Source organism: Chenopodium quinoa, unplaced genomic scaffold (genome assembly GCF_001683475.1).
Source record: "Chenopodium quinoa cultivar QQ74 unplaced genomic scaffold, ASM168347v1, whole genome shotgun sequence".
Classification (NCBI taxonomy): domain Eukaryota; kingdom Viridiplantae; phylum Streptophyta; class Magnoliopsida; order Caryophyllales; family Amaranthaceae; genus Chenopodium; species Chenopodium quinoa.
The window spans coordinates 688686-713962 of record NW_018742577.1 but is presented as its reverse complement, the minus strand read 5'-3'; the positions used below and the strand labels follow the sequence as shown (position 1 = coordinate 713962).

General features: G+C 33.9%; 1 protein-coding gene across 1 annotated transcript; it reads right to left on the bottom strand.

The window, feature by feature from the left end:
- Positions 1-1093: 1093 nt before the first annotated feature.
- Positions 1094-22992, bottom strand: LOC110720853 (uncharacterized protein slr1919-like). Its single transcript, XM_021899929.1, has 14 exons — positions 22713-22992; positions 22076-22190; positions 20744-20990; positions 19687-19728; positions 16551-16622; positions 16323-16458; positions 16006-16163; positions 13442-13526; positions 10321-10526; positions 8156-8317; positions 6111-6260; positions 4481-4741; positions 2597-2869; positions 1094-1746 (listed from the first exon to the last, which is right to left on the bottom strand). Exons 1-14 carry the CDS (start codon positions 22768-22770, stop codon positions 1498-1500), a joined length of 2214 nt encoding a protein of 737 aa, XP_021755621.1. The 5' UTR covers positions 22771-22992; the 3' UTR covers positions 1094-1497.
- Between the last annotated feature and the right edge of the window lie 2285 nt (positions 22993-25277).

The window sequence follows — 25277 nt, the reverse complement described above, 5'->3', positions numbered from 1 at the left end:
CTTCAACTCTAACGATGCCAAACACGAAGACGAAGATTCCCTGGGAGATCAAAGTGTACCATCATCCCTCTATGCTAACAATCACGATTTTGATGGTATTTTAATGATATATAATTTTGAAAGTTAGAGTAGTTACTGTTCAGCCCAGGAACAACCCACATGTGAGCATTCTCTTGCCCCACACTAAAACACTAAAGGGGGAGTGTAGTGGTAATGCAATCCTACATTGAAAGAATTCAAGAGTTTCTACCACAATATAAGGCTAAGGGGTTACTCCCCTCATCGCCATATAGTTTTGAGGTGGAACCTCCTTGGTCTTGTAGAGTGGTGGATTTGCATTCTCCCGTGACAGGTGCGGTCCAGACCCAATTTTCAATTCATAATTTCACATGTACTTGCGTATATGATTTGAGTAATTCCTAATTACTAATAAATTGTTTTTAATTATTTATGTAAGTTATGTTGTTTGGATATTTATGCACTTGCAATAATGATAAGGAAAATAGTGATACTCATAATTATAAATTTATAATTCTTGTATTTCTCTAAATGGATAAAAGATGTGTGGGCATTTCTAAAAGATAAAGTTTGTGTTAAATCAACGCACTACATGAAAAAAACTGTAGATCAATTATATGTTAATAATTCAAGTGATAATATGTTAATAATAACATGCCCGATTTCCATTATAAAGTTCAATTTTTTTTTCTTTTTTATATTAATTAGTTACAATTGCCATTATAGATGGTGCAAACATAGTAGTATTTTGCTTCTTCATTATTTTTATTATTTCTAAATGGTTTTATTTATTTCAACAATCAACTTCAAATATCTATGTTACCAATCCTTATGTTGATTAAAGAATAATACAATTCTACTCGTATACAGAACTAGAGTAAACCTCATGTAATGTGCAATTGTTAAATAATTATAATAAATATATAATTATATAATAAATAATGAATCAACTAACAAGGTATTAAAACGCATAAATTATATTAAAACAAATAAACATGTGAGAAAAATATTTAAATATTTATAACCTTATAATGTGCAAATTAATATTTTAGCAAATTTACTTTAAATTAAATAACTCATAATCTAGATACAAACCTTGTTTTTATATAACAATGACTTTTAAAAAGTAATTTTGGCACCAAAAAAAAATATATATTAATAATACATTGCCAGTGTCCCTTTACATTTGCTTTTAGCAGTATGTAATAGATAACAAACATTCAAACTTCCTACCTATATATATATATATATTTTCAAAAAAATGCCTATCAATAAAGACTTTAAAAAAATTAGAACTATACCAGCACATCAAATACAATGAAAATATGCTTCAAAAAAAAAAAAAAAACAATGAAAATACAACTACAGAATTGACATCAGACAAAGTAAATTTTGACAGTGTTATATACATTACACCCTTATTTTACTAAGGCCCTTACATGTTAGAACCAAGGCCCTCTAGCTATATAACTTGCCATCTCATAGGTTGTTAGACTTTGAGCTATCTACAAAATTGTGAAGTGATTTAGAAAAAAGTATCCAGGTTGTCTCAGGAACTTTACGGCTAGAATGCTGCATCAAGACTGAAGCTATGTCTAAAATGAAGTTGTGGAACTCTGGTTTTATTGACATGCGAGCTAGCATTGAAATCCATGCTTCTGGGGACTTCTTCACTGCCTGCCAAAAATAGTGAAAGCCGTTCGCCACCCTTCTACTTCTTGAGTGTTCCTGATATAACATAAAAGGTCGAAAGCAGGCAAACCATAAATAAAATAAGGTCGAAAAAAGGGACAAGTTTAACAGAAACATTATATTCCTTCCAACATGAACCATATAATCCCCTTGTACAAATTACTACACTTCAAGGACACAAAACTACTTGAAAAATCAATTTCTATCTCATTTAATCCCAAATAAGATAGCAAAAAAAATTTCACCAAAAAAAACAATGCAAAGATTGACTTAAACCCAAGATTTTTCGTCATTAAATCCTTTTAAAAGAGAGAAATTTCTTTTTTTTTTTTTGGAGAGGGGTGTGTGTGTGTGGCGGAAAAAAGGGGAAGCCATTGGCTCTCCCCCCAAATCTTCTTGCACTTTCACTTCTATAACAACAATCAAAACCCTAATCTTAAAGATGGGATTGGTTACATGATCCAAGATTTTATCTTCCTAAGAGCACAATTTGAAGCCTGTGCCCTTATATGATGAAGTGAAATGAGGTTAAAATGACATCAACAAAAGGAAGAAATTCAAAAGACAACCATATATCCAAAGAATACATTAACTAGAAACAAAAATAAGTGACCAAGAGAGATAATACAGTCAACTGATAATAAAAAAACTAAGTCAATTTTTATCAATCCATTGCAAAATTAAGCATTATCACCTTTTATCAAAAGTAACAAATGACAATCATTCTCCAAACTGATCAATTACCAGAAAATTAAGCCTTTCATATGGAGTACAGATTGTAACTAGTAACAGGAAGGTACAAGTACAACACCACCAACACGTTCCGACTTTCTGTGACATCCTAATTCATAAAACAAGTGAAGAGAGGTTAAGAATCAACAGTTACCTCAGATGTCTTCCTCTCAATGAAGTCTCCGTAAGAGTTCTGATCAGCCACTGCATCCTGCAAGAATGCATCCACTGCTTGAAGTATATCCCTCGTGAGATGCATACGTATCCTCAAACCATTTTCAGATAGTATAAATAAGAGAAGATCTTCTGTAGCACCAACAACAGATCGCATGTTGAAAGATTTCCATCTCAAAGGATTTGAAGAATCTTGTTCAGAGGTGTGAGGCTGCTCAGCAGAGTCAAACGCTGCTTCTGATATTGCTACAATCTAGAAGAACAAACATTCAGGATTTGACAGCATTTTATCTAACAGCCATTTAAAGACATTGCAAATATTAGTAATCTAAAGAAAAATTAGGAAATAATACTAGGAAACCACATAAATCAAACCACAAGCCAATAAATATAGCAAGCATATGTTCTTTCAAGTGCACATGCACAAAGCAAAATGACTCCTCACATGCATAAAGCATAAAAGCAAGTGCACATAGCTAAAGGACTGCTCAAAAGCAAAATCCAGTATCTGTAAGGAAAACAAGAAGAGGCTAGCATCAACCCTGTCTATGATAGTGCATGAATGTAGCACAACAACCATATTCCAACTTATGCTTTGGAGATTATAATTTGGTTTTAAAATTTATCTGATATGTGATGTTCAGCTAATATGTACTTCGAATTGGTTTTCCAACTTGCCAAAACAGCATTTACAGTGTAAACTATAAAGAACTTTTACATATTGGTCGATACATCCCAAAGGCGATAGAGGGCAATAATAAACTGATATGACCAAAGTGAAATCATGCTACATCAAGGACGTCACCCGTAACTCTTTCTGCAACATCCCAATACATTATGCTTCCACAATACTTGAATGCTGCCATAATCACAATCATTACTGCCTTTTCCAGTAATAAAAGCTTTTCAGCAAAAATAAGCTGAGGAGAATAGGCCCTTTGTTGATGTCACTACTCACTACTAAGACGCCTACTAGTTTGGTCCAAATATCTTGTGCAAATAAATCATCAGATTGTGTTATAAACTTTTTAGTTAAAAATAATAAATTGCACAAGAACTTGAACCGTTGAGTTGGTTGATAGGTTTCTCATTGTATTGACAAAAATTGTAAATTCAGTAGTTATAATAAGACTACATTATTTTGTAATATCTGATAGCTTTATCGATAACAACATTTGTTCTAAATGTAGACAGTAATACCAGCATCTAACTGTAAGCACTTACATATTGCAACCACTGGATATACTCAACTCATGCCCATGAGGCCATGACCTAAATAGAAACAAGCAAGCACAAAGATGCTGACAGAGTGACAGTTCAGGAATTAGTGTACTCATTTTTGGGTGACTGGTTGCTGTGAGGTAGTAATAGTGATAAAAATGGAGATGGTGGGTATGGGTGTTGATGAAGAAGATGGGGAAGTTGGGGAGAGAATCCCCATCTTTACTTCTTCATTTCAAGGGTGTGGGTTAGGGAAATTCCACTAGACTCACTGGTATGAAATAATTATGCCTTAGGTTTTCTCAACATGGCTCCGCCAGTATCATTTTAACCTGAATTTTCAACCAAAAAGTGGTATGAATTTGAAATGTTTAAATCCATTCCAACCTAATATCAAGCATAAACCACAAGGCAATTAATAGCTATAGATTACAAAAGGCAGGCAGCGGACATATACTACCCTGACATTAAATGCTACAAGATGAGATATATCACATATATGACAGAATTGAGATAATACATAAAGCAAATTTAAATATATAAAAAGCCAACAAAGACGCTAGCTAAAGAAGACCCCATAAGATACTAAAATAATTATTTATGCATAACTAATCAATTGCAATGTTATAATTAGATACCATACCAGACGTTCAAGACGGTTCCACCTTATTGACCCATCATTACGAATAACCAGTTCCCTCAGTATTTTCCTCATATCACGACTTGGATCTGCCAAAAGCCTCCCAATAACATATGGGTATGCACTTTCAACTACTTTGAAATCCGGGTCCAAAGCTTTAGCTGTCCCCTCCAGGGATCCCAGTGCTCTTATCACTAAAGCATAATCAGGAGGGAGAGAGAAGTTGAACTCATACATCACATCATATAGCTGGTTCATTATGCTCTGCAATAAAAATTAAAGGGACATATTTGTTATCTATAGACTAAGAAACATTAGATGTGAAAGGGAAGACCTAAGCCAGTTAGGTCCTAAGTTCAAGCTTGTAAAGATATGTTCTTTTAGAAATATTCCTCAAATATTTAACTAGAAAAGGCAAAGTTAAATGTCCAAAAAATTAAATAATGATACCAAACTACTAAACAAGGAAGTAACATTTTTAGTCTAAATTTGATTGTATTATGTTATATACAACCTACAGAGAAGACTAAAGATAAAGTAACATTTAAAAACTAAATGCAGATTATAAATATGTTAAAATTGAACCTACAGAGAAGAGTAAAGAGAAACATTTAAAAACTGGATGCAATGGCTACAATTCAAGCATTTCTGCTATAGTGTGGGGAAAAATACTACTTCTATCCGCGAAGTTATGAATTTGAACTTAGACCTAGAAGAAAACAAGAAAAAGAGGATTGTTTTTACATATACATCAATTTCCACATTGTAATGTAGAGACGCATCAGACTCCTCACACTACTAATACTTTCTCTACTCATAAGGGAAACATATACACCAAATGACATATATTCTACTAAAGTAAGTGCGAGGTTCCCAACACAAAAGAAGCCATGGAAAACCTACTAACACAGAAACAAGTCTGAAGGAATCATCCATATATAAAATTCTCTGTCCATTATTTAACACTAGAAAATGGAGATGGCTTATATGCTAAACCTGAGAAAATTGTCATATTCCTCATTCACTGCAAGGGTCCATTTGCTGTTTCGTATTAGTACTAATATAGAAATGATCTTTAGTACTCTGCACAAAAATGTTCTTTCTAGTTGAAATTTATTTGAGAGACAAATTTGGTTCATGTTAGCCGACCCCACTTTTGGGATTAAGGCTTTGATTTATTGATTGATTGATTGAGACAAAAAGAGTCAAACCAGGAATGGAAGGAGTACTTCCAAAGTTCCATTTGCTTAAAAATTAAGACTGTCTACCTCAAGGGTTCTTTACTATGTAAAATTACAAGAAACAAAATTCTTTAATCATTCAAATGAAACTCAACCCCAACTTCACAGCAAGCACTTAGATATATGATGCCTCAGTTGAAAAATGAAAATCTTCAAAGAAAAAACAAAAAAACAAAAAGTACCTCATTTGTTTGTTGAAGCCACATTTGATGAAGCTTATAGATTAAATATGGAAATAATTGTGGGACTTCATACATTTTTCTATGAGACAAACAAAGAGAAGATAACATGCAGCATTTTCACAATGACAACCACATTACAACATAAACTCTCACAACATCTATTTCCATATAATCTATTAGTCACCTTAAAATGTGATTATCACAACTGACCTGAAAATCTCGAGATTGCCTGGTCCCATCACCAAAGGATGTTTGTAAGGCATTAGAAACCAACAGGATATCAACACCTTCAGGGAGAAATCCGAGGGATAGAAAGTCATTTACTAAACCCAGTGAGTCACGATTAACAAAGTGCACAAGCTGCAAAAAATAAACATATTCAGTCAGGAAAAAAAATCATACTATCACCCCTCCATAATCCCCGAAATAATAGAAACTGAAAGAATAAGAAAAAGGGCACAAGATATGTAAGCCAATTTAGTATTTTGCACAGGACAGAAACTAACAGCAGCAATAGCCAGAAACTATTTCCAGTATGGATTTCATCTAGTTAACACCAGGGTCAAGCAAAGTCACATGCAGCCTTACCACTATTGGCTCTAAGCTCTACCTTAATTAAGATGTGTAACTTATGCCAGCAGCTGTACAACATGGCCATCAGTGTCTATTAGGCTCAGAAATTGTTAAAAGGTAATGCCTTTGTTGCTACAGAGTTTGCAACACAGGAACATGATCCCACTTGTAAAAATATGAGCTTTCGTCTTTAGGCCACAATATCTTCCACCATGATACAAACAAATAGAACATCCTATCCCCCCCCCCCCCAACACCCAATCCCCTTCCCCTCATAGAAACAGGGGAAAGATAGAAGATAAGTGTTTGTGTTAATGGAAGGGTGTTAACCCATAGGGGTTGAATTTGATTAAAGAGATTCTGGAATGACGAAGCAGCAAAAAGTGTACAATAGAAGAGAACCAGATCAGCCTAGGCAGATATACCACTTGCTATACCACAAATGCAAAAGCAATTCTAAATCAAAGTTAATATCTACAACAAGGCAAGCAGATAATGTTCAGTGAAATTAGACAACTAAAGATGATCTATGCTCTAAGCATCTTAAGGTGTAGACCTGACAAGGAGTGAAGAAAATTTTTCCATGAGAAAACAACATTGTAAAGAGAAAATCTACAATGGCTAAGATCACAAATTCAAGTCCTACGTCCCTCAATTGACTCCCAGCACTCCACTTCCACAATCTCCCACCCCCCCCCACCCCCCACCCCCCAACCCCACCCCACCCCCCCCCCCCCCCACCCCCAAGAACACAAGCACACACAGACACACACACTGAGTTTGCTAAGGTCAACAAGTACACAAGGCCCGCCAGGATAGTAAATCACAATTTTATTTATCAACTGAAGGAGAAAATAAGTGTAAGAAAACAGTAAAAGAAGAGGGTTTAACAAAGTGAGGCAAAAACACGATATAGTAATAGCATTTGGAGAAAAGAAAGAGGTCAGAAACATTAAAGAAGCAGAGAGTTATTAATTGTTAAATAGACAAATGTATCAGAAGGATCACTCTAAGTAATTAGCTAGCTAGCCTCTTTCTTTAGCTCATATCAAACTACATCAATATCAGCATAACAAGAAGAATAAATAGTTCTATAAATGAATCAAGGAGAAGTGAACAAGAAAAACATCTGAAACTTTGGCGCCTTTATAAGGATTCATGTTACAGAATCCCAAAAAGGAAGAAGCCCCTTCTAACTCATGAATACAGGCTTTTAAGCAGTACCTCCCTCCTGCATGTGTTTACACCATAAATTTCAAATAGTGGTATTCAGTTCTAAACTGATCTCAGCTGCCTTTCTTTCCATTCTAGCTCTAAAAATTTCTTTTCTTCACAACTTCACAATTATGTCAAAATGTCATCATATAGTCTTTTAGAAAGAACCTCTTTACAAATGATTTGACAGGAAAACGGATTATGAAAGACGCTGGTCGCAGGATCTCCTAACAAAACAGATTATATTGCATTGATATTTAAGTTTTTTTGCTGTGGCACATCCAATTCGCAGACCACCACCATCACCAACACAGAAAATCAGCTTTATTTTGTGTATGCCACACATATTTCCATCAAAATTTTTGTTATCACCAACATCAATTTCCAGCAATTCATATCAAAATCTGTACAATGGTTCGTATCTTTGAGGTTATATAGCTACTTAAGGAAGAATATTGGATTCATACCACTTGAATGAGGCCAACACGATAATGACGTGGAATATTTCCCATCATCCCAAAGTCAAAATAGGCTAGAGATCCATCATCCGTAGCAACCAGATTTCCAGGATGAGGATCAGCATGGAAAAACCCCACCTCAAGCAGTTGTCTCAAAGAGCAGTACAGTCCCTGCAAAGAAGCAAAAATAATTGGAATGAATATAAGGCAACAATGAATAAGAGGGGTGTTTTTAGAGGGACAAATAAACACCCTGTATAAAGCCCCAAGTTATGCAAACATCAATCCTTTTCGAATTAATACATAATCACCCATAATATATTAATGTCAGTCTATAACTCGTTATCACTTCCTCCGTTCTTTATCTATTGCAACAAATGAAAATGCACACTTGGCAAAACACAAATTTTACCATCAATATTATTAAATATCATGTAGCCTACCCCACTTATGGGATTAAGGCTTTGATTGATTGATTGATTTGAAAGAATAAGGACAAATCTAACAAGAGCTAATATGACTATATTTTCCTTACGTAAAAATCACCATATAAAATCAAAGTAGTATTGCATGAACACAGTGTAAACCCAAATGTTGCAATAGTAAGAGAATTTCTAAGTATCAACCATCTCATTCTTTTTCGTAGATAAGAGAAACTTCTAATAATGTACTAAGTAGGGAAAAAAAAAAAAAAAAAAGAAAAGGAAGCTATCGGCAAACAATCAGTTATCCAGCAGAGAATAGTGGTAAAAGAGCATGCCAAGCACAATGTATCAATCAAAGAAAAACAAAACTGGCACCTAAGACATGATCTTGGTTCCATTTTTGTTGTCTGGATCCTTAATTTATTAAGGCATCACTGCATACAGGACACCACAATTCTATATAAATTCATTCTTATTATCCAAACACTCTTTTAAATAAATAATGTTACCTCTGTTTTTAATAATCATAGCACTTTCCATTTCAGTCTATCTTTATAAGCTCATAATACTTTCACTTTATTCTATTTTTTACAAATTCATTTTAATACTTCCTCCATTAAATATTAATAGCAACAATTACTATATTTGGATGCTCAGTATTAATTGCAACAAAAAAAATTCTTTCCTTATTTAACAAGTTTTTATATCAAAATGACCAAAATACCCTCAGTTAAAAAATTATTAACACATAATACTGCAAATAATCACAAATCATTATAACCCTAATTTAACTTAATTATCTCATCCATCAAAAATCAGATTCATCTCCCCATTATCTTTCTCTTTCCTTCATCTTTCATTTCCCTCATTATATTTCTCTCTCCTCCTTCAAGGCTTCAACCCATTCTCATGAATTGAAGAAGACCACCTTTTAGTTTTTCAATTTCAGATCTGGTTTGTGGGGGTTGCGCGAGTGATTCGTGGGTGGTGGTTTGCTGGGTGGTTCGTGGGGGTGGGTTGTTGGGGGTTTGGTGGTGGTGGTTCGTGGGTGGTTCTGTGTTGTGGGTTTATTGGTGTTGATTCGTTGGTGGAGGTGGTTTGTGGGTTTTGTGGGTTTAGCGGTGGTGGTTTGTGGGTTTGGTGGTGGTGGTTCGTAGGTGGTGGTGGACTGGTGGTTTGTGGGTTTGGTGGTGGAGGTTTGTTGGTGGTTGTTCGTGAGTTTGGTGGGTGGTTTGTGGGTTCAGGGTTCGTGGGAAGGTTGGATGGTTCTCGGTGGCACGGGCTGGGTGGTTCTATTTAATCGTGGTAGATTTTTTTTGTTGGTTTAATACTTAAGTACTTGCCCTTAATTTTCAATAATCATGCTTAAGAAATTTCACATTGGGTTCCGCGCACACCCCCTTTGTTGCAATCAACATTTAACGGAGGAAGTACATTAACCCACTTACTTCACAATATTTCCACCTTTATCTTACACTCAACCACCTTTTAACACTCTTACTTTAACCCCTTTTATCTTACAACCACCCATTTTCTTAATATTTGTGCAAATAGCAAATGCATATATGAAAGATAACGGATAAAGTACATTAGAAGGCATCTGAACACTTCATTTGACATACACTAAAATGAGTGATTAAAAGCTCTAAAGATTTTTTTTTTTTTTTAAATGGTAATGGGTTGCTAACTCCAGATAGGATAACTATGGATGATGCAGTTAATGTTTCAAGCTTCAAATTTGGCCTATACCTGGTCAACAAGCTCCTTGCGTGGCAACTGGAGCTTTGCTAATGCTTCCTCATTTGTAAGCTTGATTCCATTTATCCATTCCAATGTCAGCACAGCTTTACGAGTGTACTTCCAATAAATTTTAGGAACTCTTATAAGGCCTTGACCTCTATTTGTTTGAGGATTCCCGGTTGTAGCATCAAACTTCTTTGCAAGACTATCATCACCTTTCAATCAAATCATACTTTTACTCAGAAATAAGTGGTAGAGAGACTGATTTAGAGAGCCAAAAAGAGTGTATAGGAGAGATGAAAATATTATCACTTCTTATAAAGGTGATTTTATCAGACATGCAAACAAACATAGATTGGACGCAGGATAAAGAGTGTGCAAGAAAAACTACAAAGACTACGGCCAACCAATAGTAGTAAATCACTCATGCGCAAAATTAATACAGCACAGGCTTGTCAGGTCTTAAATGAGGACAATGAGCAGGAGGCCAATGGAAATTGACTTTCAAGAATAGATTGGTAAAATCCAACTACATATACAGACCACTTCAGAGCAACAGCGAAATAGAATGATAAAAATATTGCACAAAATATAGTCATTTATAATCCATCTGAACAGGATTTTTATATCAATAGCAAAATATAGGGCTTCCAAAGGAAGCATGACACGTTACACAAGTGTAAGTCACATAAAGTGACGAGCGCTGACCCTGCAGCTAAAAATTCTCAATTCTCCTCTGGCTAAAGTAATGAAGGCCATTTGCCATATTAATATGGAGATGCATACTTTTATAATTGAGGTTATGGGAATTCCATTTGTCTAAATTGAAATTTTTAGGATGTGGGTTGGTGATACTTTTCATACGAATCTATTCTGAGTCATATAACCTTGCCACAAGAGCAGCCCCCTTTTCCTGTAATCATTTCATTTGGAAGGCTAAAGTAACTAAGGAATCTCTGTGTACACCATCTGGAAGATTAATTCAATTGAATAACGACACACTCTATCAATAAAGATCATGGTTGAATATTTCACCAGATAAAATTATTTACAGAGTTCTTTGCCAAGTCAATGTTAAAAATTGATCACATATCTTTCTAAAGTGTCAACTATCAAGTGTCACTACATTCTTGCATGTAAGTACTTGGGTTTGTCTACATACCTTTTAGACTTTTCCAATGATGTGGATGAAATTTAGAAGAATCTAGGAAACGCTGCCTCTAAGGGCAAAAAACTTTTCATTCTATTCTTCTTCCCTCATTCAATCTTCATGTTAGCATTCTGCCCCTCCCTAGTCCTGAGATATACCCTGTATGTTCCCTTCCTATTGATACTTATAGAGTTACAGTGATGCCTTACGACCATGTCCCCCTTCTCTCATTTCCATCTCTCTCTGAAGCACCACTATCAAACTGCTGGAAAAAATTGTATAATAGCTGCAATGACTCCGCCATCCTAGCCACCTTGTCAACACATTATGCATACTTTCATGGTCAAACTCGACCATTGAAAGTTATATACTAATGAAACAAGTATATCTAACTTATTATCTTCGTCTCTTTCTCAAATCCTCTAAATGTCAAGGTGGTCTTAGTTTAATTTGTGGGAAGCAGTGAGGTGCAGCTATTGAGGTGAAGTGAAGTGACTTAAGTTGTGTGGGGTATATTCAGTGATACACGATAGTGAGACTGTCATGATGGTGGAATCCTTTTATTTTCTTTTCCTTTTCTTGGGGGGTTGGGGGGAGGAGGAGATGATGGGGGTTTGGAGATAATAATATTGGTGGAGAGGGGGCAGCAGGCCAAGGACAAGCAAAGGTTGAAAAGGGGCAGTGAGGGAGCTGGGCTTTACAGAAATAGAAGGGAAAGGGGCTGAGCTTCAGCAGATTGTTGAGAACAGGAAGCAATGTGGCTATGCATGGCCAGAGCTAGGAGGTGATGGTGAATGTGGCAAGGGCACTTGGAGGTGGTGGTACTTGTCAAATGGGCCTGATAAATGCTGGTTGCTGGCATATATGACAGTGCAGTTAAGGTGTCATGTGGTGGTGATGGTAGTAAAGTTGGGATGAGGAGGAGACTGACAAGAAGTGAACTAAGGACTTGAAAAAAGAAAGAAAAAACATAGATAAAGAAAAATAGTGAGCCACTTAGCATATTTAATCCTTGTAAAAGGTAACAAGTCAGCTGAACCATCATGAGAAAACTACCTCCGAATTTAGGATTATTAGCAAATAAATTTTACTTGGGATTGATGTGGGAAGACATCACAAACATGGGAGATATAGTGTCAATTTTTCCAAAGTAAGAATATGCGTAACAGGTTTTGATCCCTCAAACTAGAAGACCCAATCTGTCTTCAGAGCTACTTAACCTATTTTCAACAAAATAAGACAACTAGTAAACCTTTGCAAATTTTCTTTACTTCAGGTACAATATGAATTAATCCAAGCAAGATAGTGATGGTTGCAACTCTTGCAAGATCTCCTACCAAGTCATGGGTCTTAGAAGGTACCATACAGGACCATGAGACTATATGAATTAAGAACATTGATGCTGCCATATAAACTCTATATACTGTTGCCACTTTACTAAATATGAACAAAATGTTGCGATAGCTGGTGCATATCAACTTTCAGTTTTCTCATCCCTTTTTTCCCAAAATGGATAATTCATTATAAGAGGCCTAATAGGATAGGTACCAAAATCCTCTAAACAATGCGTTTCAAATTATAGTGGATAGTTATCCTTTTGACAACTCTGAAGAAAACACAAGTACAATCCCAGAAACAGACAAATAGAAATCCAAATATTATTGAGCAGGCAAATAAAATAAAATAAAAAATACACCAAGCAATTGTAGCATGAAGTTTATAATGAGCTCTTTACCAGGATCATTATCCAAAAGACAAAAAAGACCATATCCACAATGAACAAACAACAATCTGGACACCTTCCACTCTTCCATATAATCATAAAAATGAAAATCCTTCATGAGTTTTGGCACTATACATGAAGCCCAAATTCTACCACCTTTGATTATATTACTAGTCACAAGAGTCTTTACAATTGTGCACATGTTACCTTTTTAAACAAAACAAAACAAATTTTAAAAAACCAAATGTTGGAATTACCAGGATGAGAAGCGTACAAAGAAGCAAACCGCTCTGCATTTTCTCCTTCTAAGATGTAATCTATCTCTTCAAACATGTGCCTGACCTATCCGACCATGAAAAGACACAATTATTAGGACCTTGCACATAGAATCCTCAACCGGGGCATCTACGGCTGTGAAACATAGGGAAGATATCTGAAAATGAATAATCTAATAATAGAAAATATATGGACTCAACTAGGCTCAAAAATCAAAAGAAGGAAAGCCCTTCTATATAATGGACTAGTACCAGAGGCAATTGTCACAGCAAGCATCAGACTTGACATAAATTACGTTAAACATTAGGTTTGTTCTACATGAAATAGGAATAAAAAAAAGACTAACATAATTCTCATGATGACTGAATTATATGTTGATGGATGTAAGGGTATAGAGGAAGCAGTATACATTTCTCATATTAATTCCAGGAATTAATGAAAGTAACAATAAAACTTGCTGTAAGATGTTGCTGTAACAATTAATCCCTACCTAACATGATATTCAAACAAATTACCATACACATTTTGTCTCCACCTTCTACATCTCCTATATTCTCCTCTTTCTTTAATCCATGAACACTCAGTTTGACGGTAAAACTTCAAATCTATTCTTTATGGAAACTAATTGGATAAAAGTTCTGTCAGCATCAACGCAAAAATTGTCAAAATGTTGACTATTAGCCATATTAGTGAATATGACATGCTGAAGAGAGCAACAACCTAAATTCCACATCCGCATAGCCATATCCACAGATATATGAGGAGGGTTTTTAAATGGCTCTAAAATGAGCAAAGATCATAACTCATAACTAAGTCGAGATCACTTATGATTAAGATTTCCAACGGAATTACTTCTGATTCATAGATCAGTAGCAATTGATTAAAGTCTTGAGGGGTAGTAGTGTAGTACTCAAGACCTAGGATCAAATCCCATCTAAATCATTTTCTCTTGCAGCTCTCTCTAGTCTCTACACCAAGAAAAAGAAAAAAAAAAAGGATCAGTGGCAGTACCAGCCTTTGGTCCTTCACATGGAGACCTGTCTTCAAGGAGGTATTGTATAGGCAACAACCAGACATGAAAACAGATAAGATACCAAAAATCTCACCACTAGGCTAACGATTATAATTTATATAAATATCTAATCAAAAATTGGGTAGTAAAGCCAGGGTAAAGTCAAATATACAAGGTGGTATGTGGAAGACAATTCAAGGGATAGGATCAAGCAACAGGCAGGTTTATCTATGAAAGAGGCAGCATCTAGACATGTGCTACATAATGCACTAGGCATGTAAATGCCTAATATCCATCAAGTTCCTGAATACACATCAATCTACCCATGAAGTGCATCAAGCAAGCACAATTGTATGCTGCCACATGTAGGGATTTCACTGTGACAAACATAAATCCTGAACTCTATGGTTACAGCCAAAAGAAAATTCATCAGGTTCAAGGGATAATGAAAACACATATTAGCAAAATGCTTATGATACGTCTCACCACGCCACCACAGTACCAATGACTATACAATATCTTTGGTTGCATCAATGCGACAAGTTTCATAGAGTTATCTCGAATAATAAAAGGAAAGACTTTCTGAAGACAATAGCACTGGACGAAACTAGTTCTTTTAAGCAGGAAGGATTAGTTAGTTTGAGGTCTTGATGAAGCCAAGATTACTAAATATGTGGACACTAGAAATCAGGCATATTGGAATCACACACTGAAATTCCTCTCAATGATTACAAAGCACTCAGCTGTTCTAAGAGTCTGAAACAACATAGATGCGAGCAAAAATAAAGAGATTTGCATGCACTTTGAAGACACCAAGGAGCTAGTTGAGGGCGCAAGAGGCATTATCCCTGTTCAGAATTTCTGATTGAGGCTAGTAGGCCACACAAAAGGAAGTATCAATTCTCAAAGGAAAAGGGAAAATATGTACTTCCATTAGAATTCTCTATATATTTTGATTTATTTATGTTATTTGTATTTCTGGTTTTCATTTTGAGTACATCATTCCTTCCAATAATCCCATCTTCCACTCTAATAATGGTTATTTTCCTTTATTAAAATCAAAAGGTCAATACCATCTATTCCACTACCATTGTATACCAAGTGACTGAAAACTCCAGTCTAAGGTACATACAGGTTTAAAACATTGTATGCCAAAAAAAAATCCTGACAAAAACCTGAACAGATTCAATACTTTCTCCAAGACCAACCATTTACCAAAAAATGGACTAAAAAAAATTAGGTGCTAATTTATACACAAAGAATCCTGACTAAATTCAGAGTTCTCCAAGACCAATAACATATCAAAAAATGGGCATACAGAATAAGGTGATAGAAACTCTAGCCCAGAAACCTGTATACATTCTAGAGTTACTCCAAGACCAAACACATAGCGGAAAAGAATAGGCCAGAAGTTACAACTTAAGATTTTAGTTTGTTCAAGAAATAATCCACATATCATATGAATTGTTACAGCCCCAAAATCACAGACTTGCAAAAAAAAAAAAATATTAACCTAATAAATTATTCTCTCACCATCTCGTTCACTGCAACTAACAAATCCTTGCGAGCCTTGGCAAAACGTTTTAATTGCCCGCCTATCATGTGAAACAATAATGCGTCAAGAGTCAATGACAATGACATACCAGGCCTCTGCACCTTGACAGCTACCAGCTCTCCGGAATGCAAATGAGCTGCATCACTTGAATCATCGACAAATATATTGGGATTAAAATCATGCATAACATAAAGGCTTTCTCTAGTAACAGCATACTCATTAAAGAGATGAAAAGGAAACATATTTGCTAAAATAACATTGACAATCAATCTCATCACTAGCAGAAATTTCTCACCTTTATAAACCTGCCCCAGAGAAGCAGAAGCAATAGGCTCTGGGCTGATGTCAGCAAAGATTTCTGACACAGGAGCACCCAACTGGGTTTCAATGGATCTCATGGCAACAGAAGTTGGAAAAGGAGGTATTTGATCCTGGAGAAATTAGGAACAATAATTATTTCGATGATTATCACTAAGGTAATATCACAACATACGAGGTTCACAGAGCAGAAGAGAGCCTAAACCTGGAGTTTTGAAAGCTCTTGGCAGTATATGGTCGGTAATATATCAGGTCTAGTGCTCAATGCCTGCCCAAGCTGTAGATACAAAGAAATTAGATAGCAGTAGAGTATTAAAACAAAGACGATAACAAGCTAACATAACACACATCTTCATCCCTAGCTAGTCTAAGTTTAGAGGCAAATTATCTGGCATAACTATTTGTTTCCAAGAGCAAAGAGTTTAATAATTGTTTATCCTCAAATTACATAAGATAAAAAAAAAAAAAAAAAAAAAAAAAACCTCATTTGAATATCCGCTACCAGTCATTTACAATCAAATGGTTTGTCGGTCAACAAATATTTGGTACATGGTCCAACATCAATTAATCTCTCTATGCCAATGAATAAGGTAACAATACTCCAGCCTCTCATGGCCTGCATTAAATAAGAACTGAGAGACAATTCATTTGCTTCTTTGGATTGGTTTGTACACCGATCTTACACATGGCTAAATATCGGAAAAGAAAGAAAGGGAAAAAAAAAGGTACCATTTTTACAACTACTTCTAACCCCCCCCCCCTTGGAGGCATTTAGCTCCAACCTGGTCCACAAAATCTTATGAAGTGTAAGTTCTCAACAATTTGAGGGTGCCCGTGTGCCACCAATGCAACACTATAAGTACAACGTCAAAATGATCAAGTACATACCCAAATTGAGGAGCTCCAAACATATGCAACCGTAGTATCGTATGAAATAATTGGCCTAGGAAAACTATACGAAGTAATACACTTTACTTTCAAATCATCAAAATTTTTTAAACTAACTTCCAGCAAAACGACTCAACAAATCCTGACATTTTTGGTATTACAACTCTCAAAACTTCTGCAGCATTGTCAAACATCTTATTTCAAAGTACAGTCAAATCCTTTCTTCATTCTAATGTTCTAATCCCAGCAAGGGTTGCACAAATGAACAACAAATTGACATCGATAGAGTATTCTTCACAATTTTCTGATGACAAAAGCAACTAGCATGTGCTATAACAGTAATAAAGAAAAAAGAAATTAAAAAAACTTCCAAAACATATATTAGCAACAGATTGCAGTGAAATTACTACCACTATTGCTACTTCAAATTTCGAAACACGCAATAATTCATCACACAATCCTCCGTTTTAAAAGCGGTTGCCAGTATTGAACTCCGCTAGTGGGTTTCCCACTACTAGTCCCCCGGATAAAGGAGGAGGGTTACGGTAGGCAAGTGACAGCAAGTGTAAAATTTTGTCACATCACTTGACATGAGCCACAATGATTGAGAGTAGTACTAAAATGGGTGACCTTATGGGAAGTCCTCATGTTGATTCATGTAGCTGACCCCACTTATGGGATTAAGGCATTCAAGAAGAAGAAGAAGAGAAGTTGTTAGTATTACTTATCTTTCTACTTCTTTTGAACAATTATTCTTATCAAATTTGAATCCTTAAATGAGTGTGTGTGTAACAAAATACAAGAAATAGTTGTCCCTCTAACACAAACAAGTGGCTAAACAATGATTTCATTTCTTTGAGTTTGAATCTTTTCAATTGAATAGAACTTGAAAGCCCCAGTTTTTTAAGCCCACAAGGACAGTTGATTACAACATATTCCATATAGACACACTTAATAGGTTGACTCTCGTAGAACCACAAATTTATTCTAACCCACACACATCACAAGATTCCCACAAAGGCATTGCATCACAACATCTTCTTCCCCTTGCCCACTAAAAACCTCACATATGGTTTAGGAAACGAATCCAAAACAGCAAAAGGGAAATTTTACAACTATGCCTAGAAAACAACCTCCCAAACAAAGTTTGTCACGTGACAGTGTAGAAAATCACATGAGCAGCAATCACCAAGCATACGGACATCAAACAAGATAGCCAAACCTAGTCTTTGCTTTAGAAAAAATTATATTATTATGATTCCTACCTAAACACTCACACAAACACCAGTGGAAGTAGTTCTACAGAAATTTCCCTGTGAAACAAGAACAATTTACAGTATCAATGATTGTTATCTAATTTTATATACTGTTGTCACTGCAGTTGAGGCCACGATTAAATAAAGCATATCATATTCAAGAAGTAGAGGAAGGCAGAAGTCTTAGATGATGAACAACTGGAGATGTCACTATATTTGTTCAAAGATATAGATGGAAAAGTTACAACATTAAAGCAGTTGGTGAGTAATGAGATGAAACCTATGATAAAAATAATAAAAGCTCTATTTGGGCTCTAAAAACTTAATTGGCATATGCCTTTTCCCCAAAGCCACAAATTGCTTATCTATGAGTGCAAAATACAATATCAGCCTCAAGAATAAACTCTGCAGTGCAAATAAAGTCGATCCCAAAATGGTAACCATCAAAACTCATCAAAACCTAAGAAATATTCCACCATGGTGGAGTTAAAAATTGTTAATCAATATCTACAGTTTGCATATTAGTTATTTTCTTAGTCAACTCAAGCGCTTTACCTATTTTAAGCTCCATGTGTTCTTTTGAAACACATGAACTCCATATCTATCCTCCCCTCTTCATCCTCTGCATGCTTTGGAAGTGAAGTCTAGAATTCCATTTGAAATTTTTAAGAGTAGCCTCAAACTATGTACCATTTGAAATTTTTAAGAGTAGCCTCAAACTATGTACAATATATAGCTATTCTGAAAATTACATGAAAGAAAAAGTAACAGCATGTGTAATGTCGCTCATCCATGTCGGAAACATGCGTTAAAACGACGAATTTTCCACGGGCAAAAGCAAAACTTTTAGAATCTCTTCTTTTACATGTATCTTGCATTCAACAAGTTGTATGTCAGTTAAAGCAGATATCCAGAACATCAGAATATTTTCGGATATAGAAGAAGATGATGGTATCCCAACAGCTGATAAAGGCCATCTCTTTCTTCTTTGGGAAATTTAGAACTCAAAGTGAAAACATAAGAAACATTAAGGTATGGAGATAATAAGCATGAAAATAATACTGCAAACTCACAATCATAATGACTGCATAGAAAAAGTTTGCATAATAATATTTATATGATCCATTTTTCTCCAAAAAAAAAAAAGGGGCAAGTATGAACATCCTATGCTAAAGCAGCAGGGTAAACTAAACTTGCCTTGATATAAAATGGCCCCAGTTGGATCAGAGTTTCGCAAAACTGCATAAAATTGCAAATGTATCAGGATACCGGTGCAAATGTGCATTGTCCCAAAGATACTTCAAAGAAAAATATCATAGATGAAATAATTAAATAAGACATTTGTAACAAACATTAGAAGGTTGGACCTCATATAGTATAAAACTGCATAAAACTCTTTAGTCTCCAAAAGGAGTTATCAAATACATCAAACATTACAGAAAAAACAGGTTAGAATTATAAGGAAATTAAAAAATAAAGAAAGACTTAAAATGAAAAATTAAAAAATAAAGAAAGATTTGTCATTTACAACCTCTAAAAGTACTCATTTTGCGAGTTACAACCATCAAGGTTTATTATTGCAAAATACAACCAAAAAAGTCACCAAACGTTTTAAACTACAACCAAAATCCGATTTTCGGCCACTGTTTTTGCAATATTACGTCATTAATCATTTATTGGTATAAAAATTAACCAGCAGCCAATACTAGTTTGGAATCATTTATTGATGTAGTGACATCATATTCCGTTGAAAATGGCCGAAAATCGAATTTTGGTTGTAGTTTTGTTTGGTGACTTTTTTGGTTGTAATTTGCAAAAATAAACTTTGATGGTTGTAACCCGCTAAATGGATACTTTTAGCGGTTGTAAATGGCAAATTTTCCAAAAATAAATAAAGGCATGCCTTTGGCTCTTTGTCTTTGGCACTAATCTTTACTAAAGATTAGTAAAAATTTATTCCACCAAACATTTAAATTCTATAAACTGAGACTTTTGTCATTTTGGATTTTGAAGCAAACTGCAAAAGCATAATTGGCATTATTCTCTCTTTGATTGTTTATAAAATTATACGGAGTATATATTAGCTTTCAAGCATCATGGTCTTTGCTCCTGATTTATTTTAGCATAAATTTATTTTAAAAAGATTTAGCAGCTACAATATGCAAGAATTAATGGCATGTCTCCCATGATCTACAGCAATCTTGTAGAAATAATACAAGCTCAAAATAGGTAGAACAGAGATAACAAAATTCACCTTAGTGGCACGTTTGTGAATATCATGAACAAAAAGTTGCCATGCAGACAACTTTAACACATGGTATGAGATAACTGCTGCTCTGAATAATGCCAGGAATGGTCCAAATCGATATACTACAGATACACTTTTGGAGCTGTGTGACCCCAATACGTGTCCAAATTCTTCCTCTAATGATTGCTTCCTCTGCCTTGCATACTCAGCAGATGGCCTCTCACCGTGCACGCTATTAAAACTAGTTGAAAAGCTGCATCAAGTACCCACCCTTAGATAACATACAATGTACGGTATGGGAAAGTACATGCATATGCTGACTGATTGCATAGTGCCTCTGTGTTTTGGATTGGAAATTGGTCTGAGAGTTTTTTTTTTTTAATCTGGAGAGGGTGTAATCATCAATTAATCAAGCATTATTGAATATCTTATTAAAAATCAAGTTGGTACGTGCCATACATCTAGTAAAGAGTTTCTTCGGTCTACTGACATCTAAAACATGATGTTTACAAGGTTCTGTTCCTTTTTTTTTTTTTTTTTTTGAATAAATTATTGTTACAAGGTTCTGTCCCTAAGAGTTCAAAAGGTGATTCTAAAAAAAATTCCTAAATATAAACTCCCATAAGAAAAGCATGTCAGACACCAATTCATTAGAAATTCCTGCCTTCTTCCAGAATTCACAAATATCTGTTGTTGGAATATTTACTTCAAATTGTTAGTGATTAGTTAACTCCTAAGTAATTAGTTTGTGTTAGTGGATTCATAATAGTAGTGGATTTAGTGGGTTAATGTTAAGCATGATGATCATGGGATCATGTTCTTTATTTTTAGCTTAGATATGCACTATACATATGTTGCTATGTACTTCAGTGGATTGAATACAAGTTAGAATGCTATATGTTATTCTTCTCATCTCTCTATTCATAATTCAACATCTGTTAACTTTATCCTTTTCAAATACCTCACTGAAGAAAAAAATTCATATTGAACAGGGAAACATCAGACCCTCCATTATATTATGGTATAAACAGTCAATTTTCAACACAAATAGTTAACAACCTCAGATGAGTTTACTGCTTCTAAGTCCCCTATCTCATGACACATTTCTCTAGTAGGATTACTCTGATGGCCCTGGATTATATCACTACTAATATTTATCAGCAGATGTACTTGTATAACTTATGTTTTGACTTCTGACTGAAATCAGATACTGAGAATCACAGTGGACGGAGAGCAAAATAATGAAACCAGAAATTGAACCATAATATACTTCCATAATCACTACGATACTAGGATAGTGAAGCTTGTGGTAAAACAGTTTATAAACAAGTTACTCACCAATATTTTTGCAGTATAATGGAAGGAAACCAAAGGTCTTCATTCACTCTCGGACCGTTCCATTCTCTCAATGATAAACACTGCCATGTCCTCCTCCATGCTACAAATGGAAGAACTAAAGTAACCAGTAACCCAAAAAAAGAAAAACAGAATTAACACACAAAACAGCTCAAGGTAAGAACTAAGAAGTGATACTGCAATGCAAAAAAGAAATTGGAGATTGGGGATCTAATGTATTTTTACAAACGAGACAAGGCGAAAATTAAGCTTGGTTATAAGCTGCCTTTCACATATCCAATCCAATGCAAGGCAATAATCAAACCCCAACACAACTTACATACAAGAGTTAACACCATAACAGTGATCATATAGAGTTTATATTCCCTAGCAAGTAGCAACACATTGTTAAGCCCAAAATGATAAACACTACACAGAAACTGCGAGCAATTACAATTCATGCATATTGGCAACATTACAATAAGTAATCATATAAACCAAAAAAAAATTAAAATTGAACTCAGTTGAAAAAATTGTCTACTTTGAAGAACCCAAATATTGAAAACCCAAAACAATTGAATTAAATAACCAAATTGGACGATTAGAAAAAGGTTGATCAAACAAGAAACAATGGCAATACCTCTAGAACGGAACGGTGCATGTCGATGGTAACGGAGAATGGCGGCGGCATGCCTCATTGATTATTCCTGAAATTCGGAAGCATCAAACGGATGATAAATTAAGGATTTCGGAGATGAGCCCACAAGATGTTCGACGAAATGCGCAAAAGAGAAGAGTTAGGAGGAAGAGAACTAGTTGTTATTACGGAAGCCTGAGTCACAGCGGTTAGAAAGATGAACCACAGAGGTTGCATTGTTTGTAGACAGACACGTTTCACCACAACCCAAGGGGGCGGGGGCACGAGATCTATGGAAATAGTAGGACACTTATGAGTTAGGTGTAACTTGAGACGAACAAGTATTACGATGCAAGTCTTACCGCCTTAGTTATCTATATATTGTGTAAATTTACCCAATAAAATTATAATTAACTTGAATAAGATGATTAGTCCTTAATTGTACAATTTGTTCATCATAGGAAAATTTAACTACTTGTATTAAATTTTGTTACAAATATTAAATATGGTTCTCCTAATACAAATCATTTTTCAATATATTAAATTTTGAAGATGATTTTCAATACATTAAGCAAAAATTAATCAAACGTTAATTACAAACTAGCAACTCGGGGCATCGTCCGAGCCACACACTAGTGTTTGATGAAAAGTGGATGTACAACAGTACAAATGTACAATAAGGCCCTGTTCTTTTGAGCTTCTGGGCAGAGCAGAGCAGATTTCAGCAGAGCAAAGCAGAGCAGATTTCACCAGAGCCGAGCAGAGCAGGGCAGAGTAGATTTCATTATTATTATTATTATTATTATTATTATTATTATTATTATTATTATTATTATTATTGTTATTATTATTATTGTTATTATTATTATTATTATTATTATTATTATTATTGTTATTATTATTATTACTATTATTATTATTATTATTAAATATTAATTATTATTATTATTAAATATTAATTATTATTATTATTATCATTAATATTTATTTATTTATTTATTTATTTATTATTATATTATCATTATTTATTATTATTTATTATTATTATTATTATTATTACTACTACTACTAATATTATCGCTTTATTATTATTATTATAATCATTAAATTTTAAAAGTTAAATATTATTAATTGTTATTATTATATTAATTATTATTATTATTAAATATTATTTAATTATTATTATTATTAAAAATTAATATTTAGTATTATCTTTAAATATTAGTTATTATCTTAATATTATTTTCTATTATAAAAATCAATTATTGTTATTATAATTAATATTATTAGTTATAAGTATTATTATTACTATTATTATTATTATTATTATTATTAAATATTAATTATTATTATTATTAATTATTAATAATTTAAGATTATTATTATTATTAAATATTAATTATTATTATTATTAATTATTAATAATTTAAGATTATTATTATTATTAAATATTAATAATTATTATTATTATTATTATTATTATTATTATTTATTAAATATCAATAATTAATTATTTTTATTATTATTATTAAGTATTAATTATTATTATAATTAAATATTAATTATTTATTATTATTAATATTAATAATTTATTATTATTAAATATTAATTATTTATTATTATTAAATATTAATTATTTATTATTATTATTATAAAATATTAATTATTATTATTAAATATTAAATATTTATTATTATCATTAAATATTAATTATTATTATAATAATTCAATATTAAGTATTAATTTTAAGTAGAGCAGAGCAGGGAAGTGCAGAGCAGATTAAAGCAGAGCAGAGCAGATTTCAGCAAATCAGAGCAAAGCAGATTTCAGCAAGGAGCAGAACAGAGCAAAGCATATTTCAGCAGAGTAGAGCAGAGCAAAGCACCTTTAAACAACGGGGCCTAAATATTGTATGGTCGGTGATTACTCATTCAAAAATAAAACAAAATAAAAAAAATATTTAGAAGAGGAAATTGTATTCCAAAGAAAACAAAGAACAGAGAAAAAACAAACAACACTATTTGGGCCTGCTCTATGTCCTAAGCCCAATATTGTTGAAATGACGAAAATACTCCATCATGTCCATCCCACTTTCCTTAATCATCTCAAGATACAGATTTACCTCTAATGTGTCCACTAAATTACAATTTTACCACCTAAAAGTACATCTATAAAGCTCATAAATAATTAATTATGGTAACTTTTTGTAATTCTCACTCCTTCTCTCGCTCGAAAATGTTCTCTCTATTTTCTCTCTTTTGAAATTACGTTTCACTGACTCAAGCATTGCAGGGGCTTTCCCGGGTCACACCACCAAGGTAACTAATTTAACCTTCTCCTTCTTGTAGGCCAAGCCCTTGGACGTTCTTGAAAGGAGTTCATGGACTTTCTTAAGGATTTTTGGACAATTGGACTTAGACTCTAAGATCTCTTGATACCTGAAATACCCTAACACTCTCAGTAGCATTTTGTTTCTAGAACACAAACACAAAAAAATAAAACTAAGAACTAAGGAGGCACACAATTATTAATAGTTAGAGAATAAACTTATTTTAAGACCGTACATAT